General features: G+C 37.0%; 5 protein-coding genes across 7 annotated transcripts; 1 reads left to right on the top strand and 4 right to left on the bottom strand.

Moving 5' to 3' along the window:
• The first annotated feature begins 109 nt into the window (after positions 1 to 109).
• Positions 110 to 4675, top strand: LOC111476898 (ribosomal protein L11 methyltransferase). 2 transcript variants are annotated; one of them, XM_023120761.1, is made up of 8 exons: positions 110 to 472; positions 770 to 853; positions 1749 to 1889; positions 1982 to 2047; positions 2184 to 2351; positions 3046 to 3333; positions 3998 to 4204; positions 4314 to 4675. In XM_023120761.1, exons 1-7 carry the CDS (start codon positions 221 to 223, stop codon positions 4109 to 4111), a joined length of 1113 nt encoding a protein of 370 aa, XP_022976529.1. In that variant the 5' UTR covers positions 110 to 220; the 3' UTR covers positions 4112 to 4204; positions 4314 to 4675. The 2 variants fall into 2 exon arrangements, with proteins under 2 accessions (XP_022976529.1, XP_022976530.1); XM_023120762.1 differs by having other exon boundaries at positions 4322 to 4675.
• Positions 4676 to 4797: 122 nt separating this feature from the next.
• Positions 4798 to 7617, bottom strand: LOC111476850 (probable replication factor C subunit 1). Of its 2 annotated transcripts, XM_023120684.1 has the most exons (4): positions 7341 to 7617; positions 5689 to 6964; positions 5258 to 5565; positions 4798 to 5154 (listed from the first exon to the last, which is right to left on the bottom strand). In XM_023120684.1, exons 1-4 carry the CDS (start codon positions 7395 to 7397, stop codon positions 5089 to 5091), a joined length of 1707 nt encoding a protein of 568 aa, XP_022976452.1. In that variant the 5' UTR covers positions 7398 to 7617; the 3' UTR covers positions 4798 to 5088. The 2 variants fall into 2 exon arrangements, with proteins under 2 accessions (XP_022976452.1, XP_022976451.1); XM_023120683.1 differs by having other exon boundaries at positions 5258 to 6964.
• Positions 7618 to 8566: 949 nt separating this feature from the next.
• LOC111476950 (protein yippee-like At5g53940) lies at positions 8567 to 11688 on the bottom strand. The gene is made up of 5 exons (XM_023120836.1): positions 11293 to 11688; positions 10713 to 10756; positions 9262 to 9370; positions 9117 to 9172; positions 8567 to 9021 (listed from the first exon to the last, which is right to left on the bottom strand). The coding sequence occupies exons 1-5, from the start codon at positions 11386 to 11388 to the stop codon at positions 8937 to 8939; spliced, it is 390 nt and encodes a 129-aa protein (XP_022976604.1). The 5' UTR covers positions 11389 to 11688; the 3' UTR covers positions 8567 to 8936.
• Positions 11689 to 13079: 1391 nt separating this feature from the next.
• LOC111476936 (ethylene-responsive transcription factor 4-like) lies at positions 13080 to 13726 on the bottom strand. Its single transcript, XM_023120815.1, has one exon. The coding sequence runs from the start codon at positions 13710 to 13712 to the stop codon at positions 13134 to 13136; it is 579 nt and encodes a 192-aa protein (XP_022976583.1). The 5' UTR covers positions 13713 to 13726; the 3' UTR covers positions 13080 to 13133.
• A 1149-nt stretch (positions 13727 to 14875) lies between these two features.
• LOC111476939 (30S ribosomal protein S20, chloroplastic-like) lies at positions 14876 to 17512 on the bottom strand. Its single transcript, XM_023120819.1, has 3 exons — positions 17191 to 17512; positions 16917 to 17080; positions 14876 to 15232 (listed from the first exon to the last, which is right to left on the bottom strand). Exons 1-3 carry the CDS (start codon positions 17348 to 17350, stop codon positions 15002 to 15004), a joined length of 555 nt encoding a protein of 184 aa, XP_022976587.1. The 5' UTR covers positions 17351 to 17512; the 3' UTR covers positions 14876 to 15001.
• Positions 17513 to 17871: the final 359 nt, after the last annotated feature.

Here is a 17871-nt window from a genome sequence, read left to right on the forward strand (position 1 = left end):
TTATTTATAGTTTAATGATATTTTTTTAGAAGGTTATTATTGAAAAATTAAAAAATTTAATGAAAAAAAAAATAAAAAAATATATATATATATATAGCGCACATATTCTGCAAAAGAGCGGAAACCAAAACCTCCGGTGGATTACATTTTACAAGTGAAGCGGAGACGGTGGCCGTTCATCTTTTACCTCCAAAACCAGAGCAGCAAAGAGACCAAATCAATGGCGGTCACCGCCGGAAAATACGTCAAGAACTTTTCCCACTGTATCGCCTCAGGCATTCGCATTCCCATATTTCCTTTCTCTCGTGCTATTTCTTCCCCCTTCTCTTCCACCATTCATAAAAGAACACAGCTCCTAACTTCCTCTTCACTTATTACACATTTATCTTCTTCTTCCTCCTCCCTTTCCTCTTCCGATTACACATCTGAGAAGTATCTATCTGTTCGCATCCGGTGCCGGAAAGATATCGTGGTGAGATTCAATTCCGGCTTCGATTTTGTTTGTTTCATTGTGGCCTTAGTGTTTTGGGTGCTGAACTAATCGAGGGTATCGATGATTTTGTTTTGATTTAATTTTTTTTATGAGAATTGAAGCACTTTCAGTTTAGAGAAATTCAACTAGAACTTGGATGGATTAGTCATATTGCAGAACATAATTACTAGAAAGGTAGAACGAATGGGAGCTTGCAGGATTGCTGGAGCAATTAAAGCTTCATCTACTTGATCTAAAGAGGAAACTTTGTGGTATCTTTGTTTTTCTGTTGGGCAGGATTTGCTTTCAGAAGCTCTGCTGAGTTTTGGTGCGAGCTCTACTTGTGTTGATGAAGACGATGTATCTGGTAGCTCTCACGAGGTGGCTTTCTTATCCTTTCTTTCCCTCTAATTTTGATTTGTAATGCTTTACAATCTTCATTACTATCACTGGTTCCATTGCACCTTAGTGACACCTGATTATGAGAAGATTTCTGGACACAGTTCAGTAAATTTGTACTGGATTGCCTGTAATTGATTGAGGCTGCATCTGATAACTTTAATATGCTCTTTAATTCCTTTCTAGATAAACCCTTTAAAGTTACAGTCAATGTGAGATCTCACATCGGTTGGAGAGGAGAATGAAACATTCTTTACAAGGATGTGGAAACCTCTCCCTAGCAGATGCGTTTTAAAAACCTTGAGGGAAGCCCAAAAGGGAAAATCCAAACAGGAAAATATCTATTAGCGGTGGGTTTGGGCTGTTACAAATGGTATCAGAGCCAAACATGGACCGATATGCCAACGAGGAGGCTGAACACCGAAAGGGGTGGACACTAGGCATTGTGCCAGCAAGGACGCTGGCCCCAAAGGAGGTGGATTGGGGGTCCCACATCCCTTGGAGAAGGGAACGAGTGTCAGTAAGGACGTTGGCCTCGAAGGGGGGTGGATTGTTAGATCCCATATCGGTTGAAGAGGAGAATAAAACATTTTTTATAAGAGTGTAGAAACCTCTCCCTAGAAAATGCATTTTAAAAACCTTGAGGGGAAACCCGAAAGGGAAAGCCTAAAGAGGACAATATCTACTAGCGGTGGGCTTGGGCTCTTGCAGTCCGGTCCCAACTCTATGCCTTTTCTTATCCATGTGATGATGATAAGGATGCTATGTTTGTAGTTAGGAGTGGATATGTAGAAAACATAAATTACTATGGCAGATATAATATGTTCATACTTTGTTCCCGACGGCTAAAATATAATGACTAATATGCTTTGTTCAGATATATGTAGACACAATATTCCCTGATGGTCAAGATGTCAGTAAATGCATCTCATATGCGACTGATTCTGTAGGCTTGAAGGAGTTACCTTCCTACGAAGTTACAATTGGTGAACAACATGATTGGTTAAAGAAATCCCAGGTTTGTTTTTAACCTGTCTGTTCATTGTTAACACAAGCTCCACATTCCAAATTTATTTACCTCTTAAACACAATTGTTGTCTTGCATTGCAGGAATCATTTCATCCAGTTAAGGTTACTGAGGGACTTTGGATAGTGCCCGAGTGGACAACTCCCCCGGTATAATGATCTCAGCAAAGCTTTCTACACTTGTCTATACATATAGTTTGTTTCATGGTTCATATTAGGGGCGGGGAGGGTACATGTAATATCATCTTGTTTAGGATAGAATTTACACATTCCTTTATTTGTACAGGATGTCCATGCGACAAATATTATTCTACATCCTGGATTGGCATTTGGAACAGGGGAACACCCAACTACAAAGTTGTGTCTACTACTGCTCCACAGCTTAGTGAAAGGAGGGGAATATTTCTTGGACTATGGCACCGGATCTGGCGTTCTTGCAATTGCATCACTCAAGGTACAATGTCCAAAATATTTCCACCAAGCTCATACTTCAATGAGGTCTGAGACTCTCATACAACATTATTAACATATATACCAATACCATATGTGCTCTTCATGGCGTTCTTTAAAAGAAGATTGTTAGTGAATAAATCTATGTACCTATAGAATTCCCATGTTGGCCTCCTTCTATCATTTTTAGCCAATGACCTGCCATGAAGAAGGGATTCTTGGTTTTAGGTTCCCAAGCTCTATGAGTGATTCTCTAGAATTCTCCTCGAGTGTTCTGAAACGGTGGCTATCGTGGCTTTCATCCTAACTTTGATCTGTTAGAGCTTTGGAGAGTTAGAAACTTAAGGTTCGTCCTTTCCAGAGCTTGTCTCGACACTTGGGTACAAATTTCTCCTTTCTAGAGTTCGGACCAAAGTTCGCCCAAACCCTGGCCCTTTTTGAGCAATGGGTTTCTGCTGGAGCTGAGTGATTGATTGCAAAAGATGGGGCTACAGTACTGCCTTTTGGTGATATTGAACACTTGGTAGAAAATGGTGTTATTCATCTAATTAGCCAGAGGTTAACCCTGAGCTGGTTCACATTTTGATGCATGTATTCATGACCGTACACATCTAGACACACCCTCTAGAGCTGTTATATTTCTCTGCATGCGACTTGATATTTTCATTATTTAGCTTGATATACGCTTGCAATTGCAGTTTGGGGCTGCCTTATCTACTGGAATTGATGTAGACCCGAAAGCCATTGAATCTGCACAGAACAATGCTGCTCTGAACAGTATAGAACCCGAAAAGTTGCAACTTCATTTGGTTCCTAGTGATATTGCAGAGTATAAATTTAGTGAAACATTTATATCTGGAAAGGAGAACTTTGACATCGTCATTGCTAATATTCTTCTAAATCCTCTGCTGGATTTGGCTGATCATGTTGTCTCTTACGCCAAACCTGAGGCAGTCGTTGGTCTCTCTGGTATTCTATCCGAGCAGGTATGTTCTGGGACCATGTCCATTGGTCAGAGTACAAATTTTAGCTTGGCAAAGTGCTAATCCAGTATGTTCATAGTTTTTCATCTGTTCTAAGCTAGAAAAACCAAATGTCAGAAACTGCCAATTTGATTGAGGGTTCCCATCCAACTGTCTTGATGTGAAAATATTCTTTTCTACTGGGTAGGTTAATAGTTAATACTGGGTTAATGATTTTTTTCTTTTTTCCCGTCTATGAAATCAGTATGTGTGAGACCTCACGTCGGTTGGAGAGGGGAACAAAGCATTTTTTATAAGGATGTGGAAACCTCTCCATAGTAGACACGTTTTAAAAATGAGACTGATGACGATACATAACAGGCCAAAGTAGACAATATCTACTGGCGGTGGGCTTGGGTTGTTATAATTGGTATCCGAGTCAGACACCAGGCGATGTGCCAGTGAAGACACTGAGCCCCTAAGGGGGTGGATTGTGAGATCTCATATCGATTGGAACGAAAGATTTCTTATAAGGGTGTGAACATTTATCCATATTAAACTCATTTTAAAATCGAGGTTAACAATAATACATAACAGGTCAAAATAGACAATATCTACTTGCGGTGGACTATCATTTACTTTGTTCTGTTCGACATACCATTTACTTTGTTCTATTCGACATTTACAGGTTCCAGCTATTATAGAACGGTATTCGCAATACTTGGAAGACATATCAGTGTCAACTCTGGATGATTGGGCCTGTGTGAGTGGCAGAAAGAAAAGGCTGCTTTCTAGCAGCTAAGACAGTCTCACTCAATTATTTCCATAACTTTCACAGAAAAATGACTAATTTAATCAAAGCAGCTGAACAACGAACATCTAGTAAAAATCTCAGGTAAGCCCTGCAATTTCTGCAGACCTGCTAATTTGACAAAGGGATATACTATCATGAAATTGTTTCTTATAAAACAAACTTTTTCTGATCTTGTTTTCACCCTCGTGAGGCTGCTAGAATCAGGTAACAACCAAGTTTTCTTCAAGTAGGACGACTTAACTCGAGCGCAAAATGCTGCAATCAACTAATTCCTTGAAAGCTGAATATCATGTGAAGTTATGAACAAGATCCAATCCTTCTCCCATACTTCAACCAGAGGGATCATATTCATAGTTTATAATTGGACAGAACAAGAACAAGAACAAGAACGTTTTCAGTCTTAGCCATACTGTAACTGTAACTCAATGTAATTTTAATATTTAAATTTCGTGTTTGTAAGAATAATCTAATCAGTACTCTCTGTTACTAGAAATTAGTAACCCTGAATTTTGTATACAAAGTCACCTAAGTTCAATCTTTCCTGACTTGAAACTTGCTGCTTTCCTGACTTGAAACTTGCTGTCTCAGATTCTAAATGTTCTCGACAATGGCAAGGTTTTTAGTAAGTTGCTCCAATCCAACCTAGAGGGTTTTGTTTATTCACAATAACATGATGGAATAGAATGTGAAAATAATTATGATCATAAACTAACATATACAAGGTTTTGGCATCACAGCCTAAACTAAATAAGAAGGCTTTGTAAACATGAGAGTTTGATCGTTGAGATGAAAAGGTTTCTAAAAAATATTAACAATTGACTGCACTAATTATTGTTCATGTTTTAAGGCTTATAGATCCTTGGCATAGGAAGTGAGTGATCATCAAACACTTCCGGAACTTTTCAATCTTTTCAATGGCAAGCAACAGGATCTTCCTACATGGCTGCAAAATCAGGGATCTTACATTACCGCTTGAGTTGTCTCCTAGTCAAAGCGGGCGCTCTCTTCGGGATGTAGACCTTGTAGTTCACCTGAAATGAATAATTGCAGATCCATGCTAAGAGTTCTAAATAAAGTAGCATCATTATACTCACTGCTGACTATATAAATTGAGTCAGTAATCAATATCCTCACCTGCACCATTTCTCCACCACGCATCACAGACATGGTTTTCTGTTCAAATTGTGAGCCTTCCCCACTCTCCTGTCTGGACTTGTCCAAGCTATTTTCTCCTGAAATAGAGTTAAGGGAAGAAGAAGGCTTATAAGCTGAAGAACCAAAACCATTACGAATATTTTGATCGTCGTTATTCGTCTTCTGGGTCTGGGTTTGAGAAATCTCGTCTACGACAATGTCAGATATAGATGGCTTTGTTTGGATACATTCCTGAGCAGCAGATGCCTTCTCTATAAGAGAATCAACTTTTGACTCTGGCCTAAAAGCTGCAATAACCAAATTGCTTCTGTTAGTTGTAGAATAAATATTTGCATCTGCCTTCAGGCAAATATTATCATTTATAACCTCTTGGTCTAATGAGGAAATATCCTGCTTCAGTTCATTCATACCATTACTTCCATTGGAAATTTTACCGAGATTCTGTGAAGAACAGACAGGATCATGCATAGATGCAACTGCTGTATCTATTGCATCTGTAGACTTAAAACCATTCCCCTTAATTATCATTGAATTTACCGCATCCCCTCCATCTTGTCTAGAGAACCCTTTACCATTTGTTTCGGCATCATCCCTAGGAGATGCCACATGAACTGACTTAGAGACAGGGGAAAACAATTGCTTTGCATCATTATTATTCTCAACTTTGCAATTAGCAATTATTTCCACATTTCTTGGCGAAGCCCCTTTGAACTTTCTAAGGTTTTCCAGGGCCTTCTGTCTTAAAATTGACTCTAAATCGATACAATTTATGTTGTCGGTATTTCCAGAACAGCCGTTCTTTCTTTCATCTAAAGAATGATCATTAGTTACTCCTCCATGGTTTTTGTTGCTTCCCTCATTTCGAACTCCATCATTGTTTAGAATCAGGGAGTTCCTATTGTCAGGTGTAGCCATTTTGTTTTTGCTTTCTACCTCTGGTGCCTCTTTAGATATAACATAGTCTAATTCTCTTTTACACGTCCCATCCTTACTATTCATATCCTCGAACAAAGGGTGGTTATCATCAAGCTGATGCGTGACCGCTTCTTGTTGTTCATTCCCAACAAAAGTCTTTAATTCATCTTCCTCCCCTACTACAACAATTATGGATTTTAGTCGTCTACAGCAGTTTTTGACATAACTGTCATCCTCAACCTCATTCTGAAAATCGCTACCATCACTACATAAAGAGCATGGTGAACGGCTCTTTGACCTGTATCTTCTTTCTTCAGTCTTCACCATATTTCTTTTCCTCTTTCCAGACCTTCCCCTACGCCTATCAATTTCACTATCACTGCTGGTTGAACTTCCATCTCCACAAGTAGAGCGGCTCAGAGAGTCACTATTTGTGGCACCAACACTCACATCTCTTCTACGCTTCTTTTTGTTGGTCTTCTTAGCCTCATATCTGTCGTTTCTCTTTGAATGCTTCCTCTTTCTGGGATGAGGAGAGCATTCCCTACTTTGATGGTCATGAGATTGCTTCTTGGATCTCTTTTTACTAGGCTTCGAATTCTTTCGCGTCTTGGATCGAGATCTTCTCACTTTTTTGTCATCCTCCGAGCTAGAAGAAGACACTGAAGTTGAACTTTCAAAATCAGTGTCGGAGCAAGAGGGAGAATCGTGGCGATACCGCAGCTTCTTGGACTTCAATTTCCTACTACTCTTACTCTTTCTCCTACTTCTCTTCATGATTCGAGCCAAAAAATAAAACAACACAAAAAAAGGACGCAAAGGAGATTCGCATCGGCATCAAAACAAACTTATATGAGGTAAAGGGGAAAAGAAGGAGAGAACATCCATATCTCTAACCATAACCACGACAACAATACCAAGAAGAAGAAGAATTCGTTCACATCAACTTAAAATTCAAGCATATAAATCGATAATGAGAAGATTTCCCAGATATATTCATCAAAACACATGCCAAATTATAGCCAAATCTTCGAACATCACCCAGCGACCAAACAGAACATTAAACAAAATAAAGGCAACCTCAGTTGACATATCAAGAAAAAAAGAAGATTCAACGAGAGAGAGAGAGAGAGAGGAAAAGAAGTACCTGGGATGAAGAAGTCTTGGAACGCTCCTTCTTGCGAGAAGAAGAGGCTTTCCCCATCCGGATTGAACCTGAAACAAGCACGGCGGAGAAAGAAAAACAGATAAAACGGGGGAAATCGAAAGCAAAAGAAGAAGAATGGGGAATTAGGGTTGGAGGTTAATGCAGGGTTTGCTCTGTTTTTGGAGAGGATCTCATCGCGAACTGGAGAGAGGTCTGTTCCTTCTTCGTCGCCAACCCGCGTCTTTCACAATTTGTCTCAAAAATCTTTCGAAATTCGTGGATATCACAACTAACGTATGTTTTCCGCTTACAATTTTTTTTTTTTTTTTTTTTTTTTTTTTTTTGATCTCAACAAAAAAAAAAAACTTTATTTAATTTTGTACGTAATTCTCTGACGTCCAAGACCTTACCGGGCCCTTTGACATGCTTATAAGTGATGCTTGTCTAGTTGTTGTCCTATTTTGCTTATGCTCGTGCCCTCTTCAATGTACACATTATAGGGTGTGTTGGATCCTCGTTTCCTCTCCTCTTCAATGCACACATTATATGATGTGTTGGATGATGCACTATTTTTCTCGATCGTGACATTTTTCTTTATTGGCTCACACGTGGCCAAATGGGAGCCACTTGAGAGGGTCGTCATTTTGCTTGTCTGAACATGAAGGTCACAATCTACTTTCTTTGATTATCGTTAAATTAGTCATCATCTTCAATGACTTTCTTGGGACACAATTACATTGCAGATTATGACATTATTATTATTAATTGACGATTTGTTTCCTTTAGTTTATAACAAGCTCTCGCACTGTTTAGGTATTCAAGAAACATGCTCAAATCTTAATAAATTTTTACTGGAAAAGAGTGATTCCATTATCACAAATGGTAAACCAATAGAATGATTAAATCCATCAATCTGCATTAATAAGTTGGTATCTAGTTTAAAAGCCGTTGAGGTGAAGTAAACCGTTTTCATGGCTCAAATGAACCACAATCAACCTGAAAGAAACAAAATTAACTCGACTTCTCGAGTTTTGGGAACACCTAATCTCTTCTACTTTTACTCTACAATCAAGTGTTCTTAGTCAAGTCAAGAATTTGGTAAATCTTAAAAATTAAGTATTCTACGAGCTCAAACATAACTCAACTAGTCAAGACAAGTACATACATTCACATTCCCACCTCCATAAGTAAAAAAGAGAGAAAAAAAAACAAAAAGCATAGATTAGTGATTCTCAAAGCTCAAAAATGCATAGATTAATGATTCTTAAAGCTCAAGTCTCAACAACATCAATGACCAAAAACTTGCAGCACAATTTGAGTGCCTGCAGCAACTTTATATGACTATAGATGCATTCACTCAGCTACAGAGTCAAGTGGGTCGGAAGAGTTAGAAAGGGAGAATCAGTTGGTGGAACTGCAACTTGTACTGAAAATAAAGAACAAATGAGCTAATGAACTAGAAGTGTGGAAGCATGCCAATCTAAATAACTCTGCATTTACATAGTCCAGACACTGTTAGATTATTAGCAAACCTGAGCATAGTCATCTGGTAATTATTATGATATACTGCATACAATAACACGAGAATATCACGCCTTAATTATCTTCGCTATCACTTATACTAGACCGAGAGTCTACGTAGAAGCCAGTCGAGAATTCAATGTCGTCGACTATCCTCCCCCTGGTTCAAGAAATTATACAAAATATTCAAGTAAAAACACAGTTGAGAAGAAAAAAAAGTACAAGTTAAACAACTTGTAGATAAGAGAGCCTCACCTTTCAAGAACATACTTCCCCTCCTTGTACTTCTGGCTCTTCTCATGCGCTGCTTCCTGCACGAAATTATGAGTTATATAGATGAAAAGAGGAAAGTATGGCAAATTTTGTGGAAAAGTTTGGCATTTCTTTTCAGAGAGCTTACGTATTTCCATCCGACAATTTGTCCACATGTGCAACAAAATATGTCTGCAACAGTATGGGATCCAGAGAGCATTATCCTATCTTCCAAGGCTCCCAAAAAGAAGTTTATCCTATATGAAGAACTCCAAAAATGTAAATGATATTAAACATGGCAGGAGTGTTTTGTAATGATAAAACATGGAAAGCTATCAACATTACTATTTTGTACACAATTTGTTGCAGCCCCCTTCAAACTTTTGGAATTTAAATGACTGAAAACAGTTAGTTGATGTGTTTTCTATTTGTTCTTCAGTCAGCCAAATTCCAAAATTCGAAGAGATTGCATTCAACAATGTTTTCCCCCCTAATTTTTACAGAAGTCGGTTCGTCGTGTCCACCTACAAGCTCTCTGAGCACTCACTCTCTACTTACTATTGCAAAACACGCTCTCATAGCAACTTCTCTATACAAACTTCAAAGATCCTATTTGTACCTATTTTGACCTCAACTAAAACTAGGAAGACTTGTTGCCACCAGAACATTGGATTGCTTTAGAATGAATAGGCAGTTGTCATGCAATTAGAAACAATGCTTAATATTGGACTTCTACATGCTTAACTTAGAACATATGACTAGCTTAAGCTCATGTGGGAAATTGGTGTCAAATGAATCAACTAGAAACCTGACAAGTGACTAGAGATGTTCATGAGACGAGAACAGGGAAACCTTCCACTTCCCAGTGTCCATCCCTGCCTCTTTATAGATACAGTGTCCTGCCGAGAATTTTTCCTATTTTCCATATATATTTCTAAAAAAAATATTTTTTTAAGGATAATTACCATTTTTCAATATAATTACTCTTGAAAAAAGGTAAAACATTCTAATAAATCCAATAACACTAACCTAATTTCTAAAGATTTAAATTTCAATATTACAGCATAGTCTTCAAAACTTATTTATATATAGATAGATAGATATATAATAATCTAGTTTTGTAACTTAGTTTTAATATAGATATGTTTATATGGGCGGGGCCGAGGACAAAGAATATAATCCCTTTCTCCAAAAGAGTTTAGGGAACGAGAGAAATCTATTTCTCTCCTTCCCTCATTCTCTTTCAACAACTATTCTTGCTTTATTCAGTAGAAGGCCCTGACTCTACCGATTAAACAAACATCTCTACGACAATTTTTGCAGCTAAATCATGAATGTCATTCTTGTATAAATAATGAAGATGGGTTTTGCATCCGCACAATGACATTGAACAAGTCCTTATAAATGAAGGTTAAAATCTATGACTTGGTTTTGGCTACCTACAGGCTACATGAACCATGACCCCTTGTTCGGTGGATAGACTACACGAACCACAACATTAATATACAAATTAGTCCAATCTGCGTGCCATAGTAATTGGAATTGTAAATCAACAGCGAAAAACCAACAGCAGCTCCGACCAAAAGACAGAGAACTCACGCATTATTGAAAAGATATGCTTTACCGCGGCGGCAATGAAAGGCCTGATCAAACAAGAGCGAAAAAAGTTAGACGAACTTCAGAGAAATAAAACACATGGAGCTGCTTGAATTCAAAAACAGTTCTCTATCTTGTATAACAAAATCTCAGCAAAAATCATATGCGAAAACCATAATCTTTCCCTAAATTATTTCCTCATAGCTATTAACAGCCATTGAAATCGTTCTCTCATCTCAGATGACAAGACTACGGAAAGTAAATTCAAGCTCAAAGGCTGATTGTTCAAATAAATGCTATGAGATCTGGCAGAGCCAATGATTCTCCAACCCTGAGAAATTGATTCCTCCAAACAGCAGATAATGAATATAACTCGGTTCCAGCGGCAGTAATTATCAACCAATTTAATTTCATAAAACAATTGTAATCAAAATCCCACGAAGATTCATCTCCATCTAAGAACTAACATAGTTGAGCATCTAAAACTTCAATTACTCTTCTAACATACAATACAAGCAACTAATCGTTAAACAACGTCTGCGCAAGAGAAAAATGTCATCTATATATATATATATATACAAACCCGAGATGCAAGATCGTCGGCTAGAGCTAACTGCGTATTGCAGAACTTGCATCTGTAGGAACTCCCTTCCCTTTCCACAACAAAAATCCGTCCCATCGGTCTCCTACTCCACTCCACACGCCTTAGCTCCCGTCTTCCGCCTCAACTACAGTGGGGAAAGGAATACACCGCCGTCTTGAATGAACAACTGCCCTATAAATACTTAGTAATCAGTTGAAGTAGCTTGAATTGAGAGTATAATCCGGAGAAAAATGGTAACCGCCTTTTCCCCCCCTAAATTCGTCCATCTCCCATTAAGCGAAGGACACGATCTCTGCCGTAGTTGATGTGAGAAGAAGCCGCAAGATTTGACCCATTGGATATCGGTGTGGTTCCGATGCACAAGCGCATGGGTTGAATATTGGGCCTCCTAGCCTTTTTTCATTCCCAAAAATACACAATAAAAATATTTATAAGTATAGATAATATTTCTTTAATATATATATTAAAAAGTTTGTGTATTTAATTTCTAAGCTTTATTTAATTTAATTTTTAAGCTTTAAATAATCTTTTGAGTTACTAAATTTTTAATTTTATATTTAAATATTGTTTACTATATCTATTTATTTTTTAATTTAATTGACTTTTAAAAGAAATTATAATATTTTATTTTGTTTCTAGTAGATAGTTGATATTTGTTAAAGGGGTAAATTGCCTATTATTTGATAAATTTATGATCATATTGATCACAAATTTTGATACATTTACAATTTATAATGGTATTTAAAACTTTGCTTTGCAATTATTAAAATATTAATTACATTACTTACAAAAAAAAATTTAAAAAAATTATTGGTATTATCTTTTATCATTTACTTTTATTTAAAATAAGTTTAAATTTTATTTTTCATCATCATGAACGAAAACCGTTTATTGACACTCTATAGATTATATCCAAACTTTTTAATGTTACTCTTGAAAGCTCGTAATTATTTTTAAAATATTATACTAACGTTAAAAGTATTTTTTATTTTTTATTTTTAAAAATTAAGTTTTTAATTTTTTTTTTTAAAGATATTAATGAAACCTTTTGAAAACTCAAATTGTATTTTTTAAAAATTAGGGATATTTTTAAAAATAATAAAATCAAATTTTTTTTTTTTTATTTTCGGATTTTTTTTTTTTTTTAATAACGTCGCCCAACAGAAATACAGCTTTAAAGCCGCCTCACGCCGCCAAGCCGCCCCATCTCTTTTAACCACTGCCTAAAAGAGAAAATCAAAATAATTAAATTATAAAATTACACGTGGCAGGAGAATCAAAGCCACCCCAGCCCTAGTTTGAAATTTGTCGACGCGCCAGCTTTAACTCTCTGTCTCATTCAGACACCTCACCGCCACAACAGCTAACCTATCAATCTTATCCGTACATATACTGACGTGGACATAAATGATTGGCCGGAACTTCCGGATCCGACACCAACTAAAAACAGCCACGTAGAGAGACGTATTAGGGGTCCTACTGACGAGGGCACCGCTCATCGACACGTAGACGCATCATAAGATTGGACTCGTTCATTATTCATCTTTTTTTGCTTTTTGATTAAAATAAATAAATAAATTTAGAAGATTCGCACCGATTTTATTTATTTGTTTTTTTCGAGTAATTTCAAGTTTAATTTTATGTTATGGGGCTATTTTAGTCATTTTGTTTATGATAAATAGACGATTTTTATTAATTTTGTCATCCATATATCGACAATATTGTTAAAAACTTTAAAAATATATATATTAATCCTATTTTTTAACCTTTTTAATTTTTTAATTTTCATTAGAAAATTAGATCAAAATGAAAACGTATCCTCAAACAACTTCCACAGCCGGAAGATTCAGGTCAAAATCTAACGGCCGAGATTTTCTCGTCCTGTCGAAATCGACAACGGATGATGAATCCGAATCGCTTCTTGATCTGCCTGCAACGGAAACTATCCGGCGAAAGTCACTGTTCTTTTCCACCTGGGCAAACGCGTCGAAGAAGAAAATTGGGCGGGAAATGGACGGCGCGTGGACGTAAGTGAGAGCGGGATCCAACGGCGCCGGTGATGGGGAAGAGGACTCGACGGTGCTACACTGGCTGGGATTACTACAAGCGGATTTACGGAAGTTATTGTTGATGTCGATGATTTGGAAATCGTTCGGAACGGGGAAGTTGGTTTTGGCATCTGCGCCTCTAAATTCGCGCGCGGCCGTGTCATAAGCACGCGCCGCCTCCTCCGCCGTGTTGAATGTACCTAGCCAAACCCTGGTTTTTTTTCGAGGGTCCCGGATTTCCGCTGCGTAGCGGCCCCACGGCCTCTTTCTGACGCCCCTGTACCTGATCTCTTCAGAATTGGACGCCACAGCGGCGGAGACGGTGGAAGTAGACCGGTCGTTGGCAGCCATACTAAGGATCCGTTTGGTTCGAGAAAAATGGATATGAAGTGAATTTGAGGGGAAGAGGAGGGTTTATATAGGGGGGAAAATATGTATAATTTAGGAGCGTGTAAATCACGCACAGCGCACGTGACTCGTGCAGGTTTAGGAAAAAGGAAAGAAATTGAATGGAAGCTGAGCTGATGACTACATTCAAAGCTCAGTCAACGAGGCTTTTGACCGCTTTCCCTTTCCCCAGCCGCCGCGCCGTTTCCTCCATACTAGTGGGCCCCAACTGGCGCGTCAAACGACGAGGGAATTGGTCACGTGGCGATACGTAAATAAAGGGACGGTGGGAGTGAGTGGGGCACGTGGATGGTACCGGCAACCGGATGCTGACGGCAACTTGAGATTGAGACCGGAGAAAACCGACAGGATTGGGTCGGGAGTGGTGGAAACCGAACCTTTACATTGGGACGCTGCCACGTCAACTCTACTTCCTCCCACTTCACAATTATGCTACGAACATTCTATAAATTTCTTTTATTTTATCCTTTTTTTTGGGAATTTTAATTTTCTTTATTTTTAAAGAAAAATTAATAGAAAAATACTTTTTAATTTTATAAGTTTAAATAATATTATGAAACTTTCAAAAAAATTTAAAAAGTCCATTAAACTTAAAAAAAAAAAAAAAAAAANCTCTTACTATTAGTTTTTAATGAAAATCATAAATTTTTAAAATAGTTTTATTAATAATTTTGTTAACCCTTCAAAATAATATACATTTAAATATTTAAAAAATTAAAATATTTTTACTAGTAATATTATATTTAAGAAGTACTCGTAAACTTTTCAAAATCAACATTTTTGAATAATTTATGAGTCGTGTTTGGATAATTTATGAGTTATTGATAGGCAATTTTTGTTCGTAGATTGACGAATTTTTNTTTTTAATTTTTTTTTTTTTTTTTTTTTTTTTTTTTTATAAAGATGAAAGCTAGGAATAATACTCTTAAAATTTCATGAGTATTTTTTAAACAAATACTGTATTTTTTAATTTTTTTTTTAAAAAAGTTTGAAAGATTAATAAAAATTTAAAAGTTTTTAAGAGTATTTTGAAATACTATTATTTAAACAAAATACTAATACTAAAGAATTTTCATCTAAAACTAAACATTTTTTAAAGTTGAAGAGCAGATGAAAAAGAAGTGAAACCTCAACTGTAGACATAGAAGAAGGAAGGTTCGAACTAAATACAAAAATAGAAGAAGAGTTCCTCAGCCCCATTAACATTAAGACAAAGAGGGTAGGGTAGAGCATTAGGCAGCTGCTGGTGAAGCTGGGGTGTACCAGCCATGGTGGATTTCTACAGCTTTCTTTCTTCTGGCGAGCCGAGATTTTCGACGTGCTGCGGTGTTTCGGTGCAATGTTCCCACTTTCACGGCTTTGTCGATCACTGAGAATGCTTCTGCAATGAGCTTCTCAATTGGAAGGACTTCCTCTGATTGTGCTTCAGGTTTCTTCTTCAGATCATCTAAAGCTTCCATAACCTGGAATTGTATGAGACTGAGGCTATTAGTATGCTCATAAGTTCTTGAAAGAAACAGAAAATCTTTTCTTTTTCTTCACAATGTATACCCATATGAAGAGTATGATTTAGTTCTGTTCTTTAGCAGATGGATGTCATTGAAAAGAAACCAACCTATTGTATCAGAAAGCAGCGTCCCTTTAGAGATTCATTTAAAAAAAAGAACACTTCTACCAGTTCGAAGCATAACGAGGAAAGCCAATCATTTCTTCTGCTCCAACAAGAAAAGGATGAATTCTAAATTATAAATGGAAAACACTCAAACCCATCCCTAGGGTATATTGTCCGCTCCCACATCCTCGCTGGCACTCAGCTAGATGTTTGCCTCTGATACCATTTGTAATAGCCTAAACCCGTTGCAAGCAGATATTGTCCGTCTTGGCTCGTTACGTATCCCGGTCAGCCTCACGGTTTTAAAATGCATCTACTAGAGAGAGGTTTCCACACCCTTATAAGAAATGCTTCGTTCCCCTCTCTAACTGATGCGATATCTCACAATCCACCACCTTGGGGGCCCTGCGTCCTCGTTGGCACACCATCCAGTGTCTGACTATGATACCATTTGTAACCGCCTAAATCCACTACTAGTAGATATTGTCCGCTTTAGCCTCGTATGTATCACTGTCAACCTCACGGTAACACATCTACTAGAGGAGAGATTTCTACACCCTTATAAGAAATGCTTCATTCTCCCCTCCAACCAAGATGGGATCTCACACCATAATCGTTGATACTCACAACTAAGGATTCTAATAAATCTGGAGCTAAGCCAAAGGCCATTCAAACACCTTAATGGTCTTGAATGAGTTCAAGACTTCTAGAGTTATAAACTGAAAAAAAGGGAAATTCTGAAGGAGATTAGTTAAAGTTCAGTCATAACCAACAATAAAACTGCCTAAAAACATACCACTAGCCAATCAGGAAGGATTGTGCTGAAGCAATCTTTCACTAGACAAAAATGTTCTATCAACTTTACCATTTTCTATACATTTATTTTTAGTCCTTTTACAACTGTCCCTCAAGTCTGGTTGCTTGATAGTTTAAACTAACCGATATATATCAAAAGCCCGAGTAAATAACACTGAAGATCCAATCATTTAAGTCTTGATTACAAGCTGTCTGAGACAAAACATAAGTTCTCCTGTAGTAACCGTTGTAATCTTCGTGTTTATAATCATTTCTGAACAATAAGAACTCTACCGATCAGATTTTTACATGAAGCATCCCAGCCAAAAGCTACCAATGACCTTATCAAACAAAATAAGAACATATATATAATATAACCAATTGTCCACTGGTACTGAATACAAAATTGAAAGCATCTACCTTCCAACTCTTAATTATACAAATTTCATCCAGTCCCCCTTTCAGGGACAGTCAGACGCAGATGATCATTTCAGAAATTCACTCATATCTTAAGGAAAATCACCCAGAAATTCAACTTTGCAAGGCCAAATATAAGTTTCTAGGCAAAGAGAGAAGCTGTTAGAATTTGAGCTGCTTGGTTTCAGTTCAATAGCCATTCTAATATAATACTCTCAAGATAAAACGAATTCAGAAGCACATCATTATAAGAGATTTCAATATATTCCAACAGGATTCAATAACGAAAATCCAATGCATATAAACCAGCCAAATTTAGGTACCTTCTTCATTCTGGTTTTGATTTCAGACTTCCGGGCTTTATTATAAACGCGTCTTTTCTCAGCCTGCCGAGCCCTTTTTGCAGCAGAATCAGCCTTCTTAGGAGCCGCCTCGCAGACCACGGAGTAGCGAAATGGCCTCTGAGCTTTACTAATAGACAGGCACCCTATACGAAAATGGACAAAAGTAAGTCGAGCAATTCAATACTTCCTTCAAAAAGAATTCACCGTTTTTCCATAAAAGAAAGAAAAAAAAATGACATCCATAAGAAATCACCATTGGAGAAGGCGGAAACTGAAACGTTGGAGGAGAAACTGAGAGATCTGAGGGTCGAAGAAGATGGGGAAAGGGGCATAGAAGAGGAAGAAGCGTTAAGGGAAAGATTTCTGAACTTAGAAGGAAGAGCGAAGCAACTAATAATTGCAGTTGCCGCCATTTCTGAGAAGGAAAAGCTCCAGAGGTTGAAGAAGAACGGTGGTGGTTCTTTTCTTTTGCACCTATGTTGGCGCTCAGCCACTGGAAGCAGAGTTTTGCAGTATCGGCTTATCCGCTGCTGTACTCGGGCTGTTTGGATTCGAGTTTTGTATATTCCTATCCGGCTTCCGTTTCAATTCCCATCCCGCATAAGAGCATCAGTTTATGAATGAATTAAAAACAAATATAAACTTATGGTTAATTTAAAAATATATATTTTTACTTGCTGAAATTTAATAAATATATATTTTACAAATTAATATTTAAATTTATTATAAAAAATAAATATAAATTTTGAACTAATTATTTAGTTCACTATTTAATAAAATTATTTGAATTAAGTTTTTTTAAAAAAATACAAATTTAAATATCATTAAAAAAATAATAAAATAAATATCTTACTAGTTTATTATTAATTTGATCTAAAATAAAATATAGCTCAAAATAGCAAAAAAAATAATATTATTTTAATTTTTAAGTATA

This window comes from Cucurbita maxima, unplaced genomic scaffold, assembly GCF_002738345.1.
Source record: "Cucurbita maxima cultivar Rimu unplaced genomic scaffold, Cmax_1.0 Cma_Scf00003, whole genome shotgun sequence".
NCBI lineage: Eukaryota > Viridiplantae > Streptophyta > Magnoliopsida > Cucurbitales > Cucurbitaceae > Cucurbita > Cucurbita maxima.

Coding starts and splice junctions, on each gene's coding strand:
- LOC111476898 (XM_023120761.1), top strand. CDS start 221: ATGGCGGTCACCGCCGGAAAATACGTCAAGAACTTTTCCCACTGTATC. Junction 1,890..1,981: donor ATTGGTTAAAGAAATCCCAG/GTTTGTTTTTAA, acceptor CTTGCATTGCAG/GAATCATTTCATCCAGTTAA. Junction 2,352..3,045: donor TTGCAATTGCATCACTCAAG/GTACAATGTCCA, acceptor TTGCAATTGCAG/TTTGGGGCTGCCTTATCTAC.
- LOC111476850 (XM_023120683.1), bottom strand. CDS start 7,397: ATGGGGAAAGCCTCTTCTTCTCGCAAGAAGGAGCGTTCCAAGACTTCT. Junction 6,965..7,340: donor CCAAGACTTCTTCATCCCAG/GTACTTCTTTTC, acceptor CGAATCATGAAG/AGAAGTAGGAGAAAGAGTAA. Junction 5,155..5,257: donor GTGGTGGAGAAATGGTGCAG/GTGAGGATATTG, acceptor TATTCATTTCAG/GTGAACTACAAGGTCTACAT.
- LOC111476950 (XM_023120836.1), bottom strand. CDS start 11,388: ATGGGACGGATTTTTGTTGTGGAAAGGGAAGGGAGTTCCTACAGATGC. Junction 10,757..11,292: donor CCGACGATCTTGCATCTCGG/GTTTGTATATAT, acceptor TTGTTTGATCAG/GCCTTTCATTGCCGCCGCGG. Junction 9,173..9,261: donor AAATTGTCGGATGGAAATAC/GTAAGCTCTCTG, acceptor AATTTCGTGCAG/GAAGCAGCGCATGAGAAGAG.
- LOC111476936 (XM_023120815.1), bottom strand. CDS start 13,712: ATGGCTGCCAACGACCGGTCTACTTCCACCGTCTCCGCCGCTGTGGCG.
- LOC111476939 (XM_023120819.1), bottom strand. CDS start 17,350: ATGGCGGCAACTGCAATTATTAGTTGCTTCGCTCTTCCTTCTAAGTTC. Junction 17,081..17,190: donor AGTTTCCGCCTTCTCCAATG/GTGATTTCTTAT, acceptor ATTTTCGTATAG/GGTGCCTGTCTATTAGTAAA. Junction 15,233..16,916: donor TCAAAACCAGAATGAAGAAG/GTACCTAAATTT, acceptor ATACAATTCCAG/GTTATGGAAGCTTTAGATGA.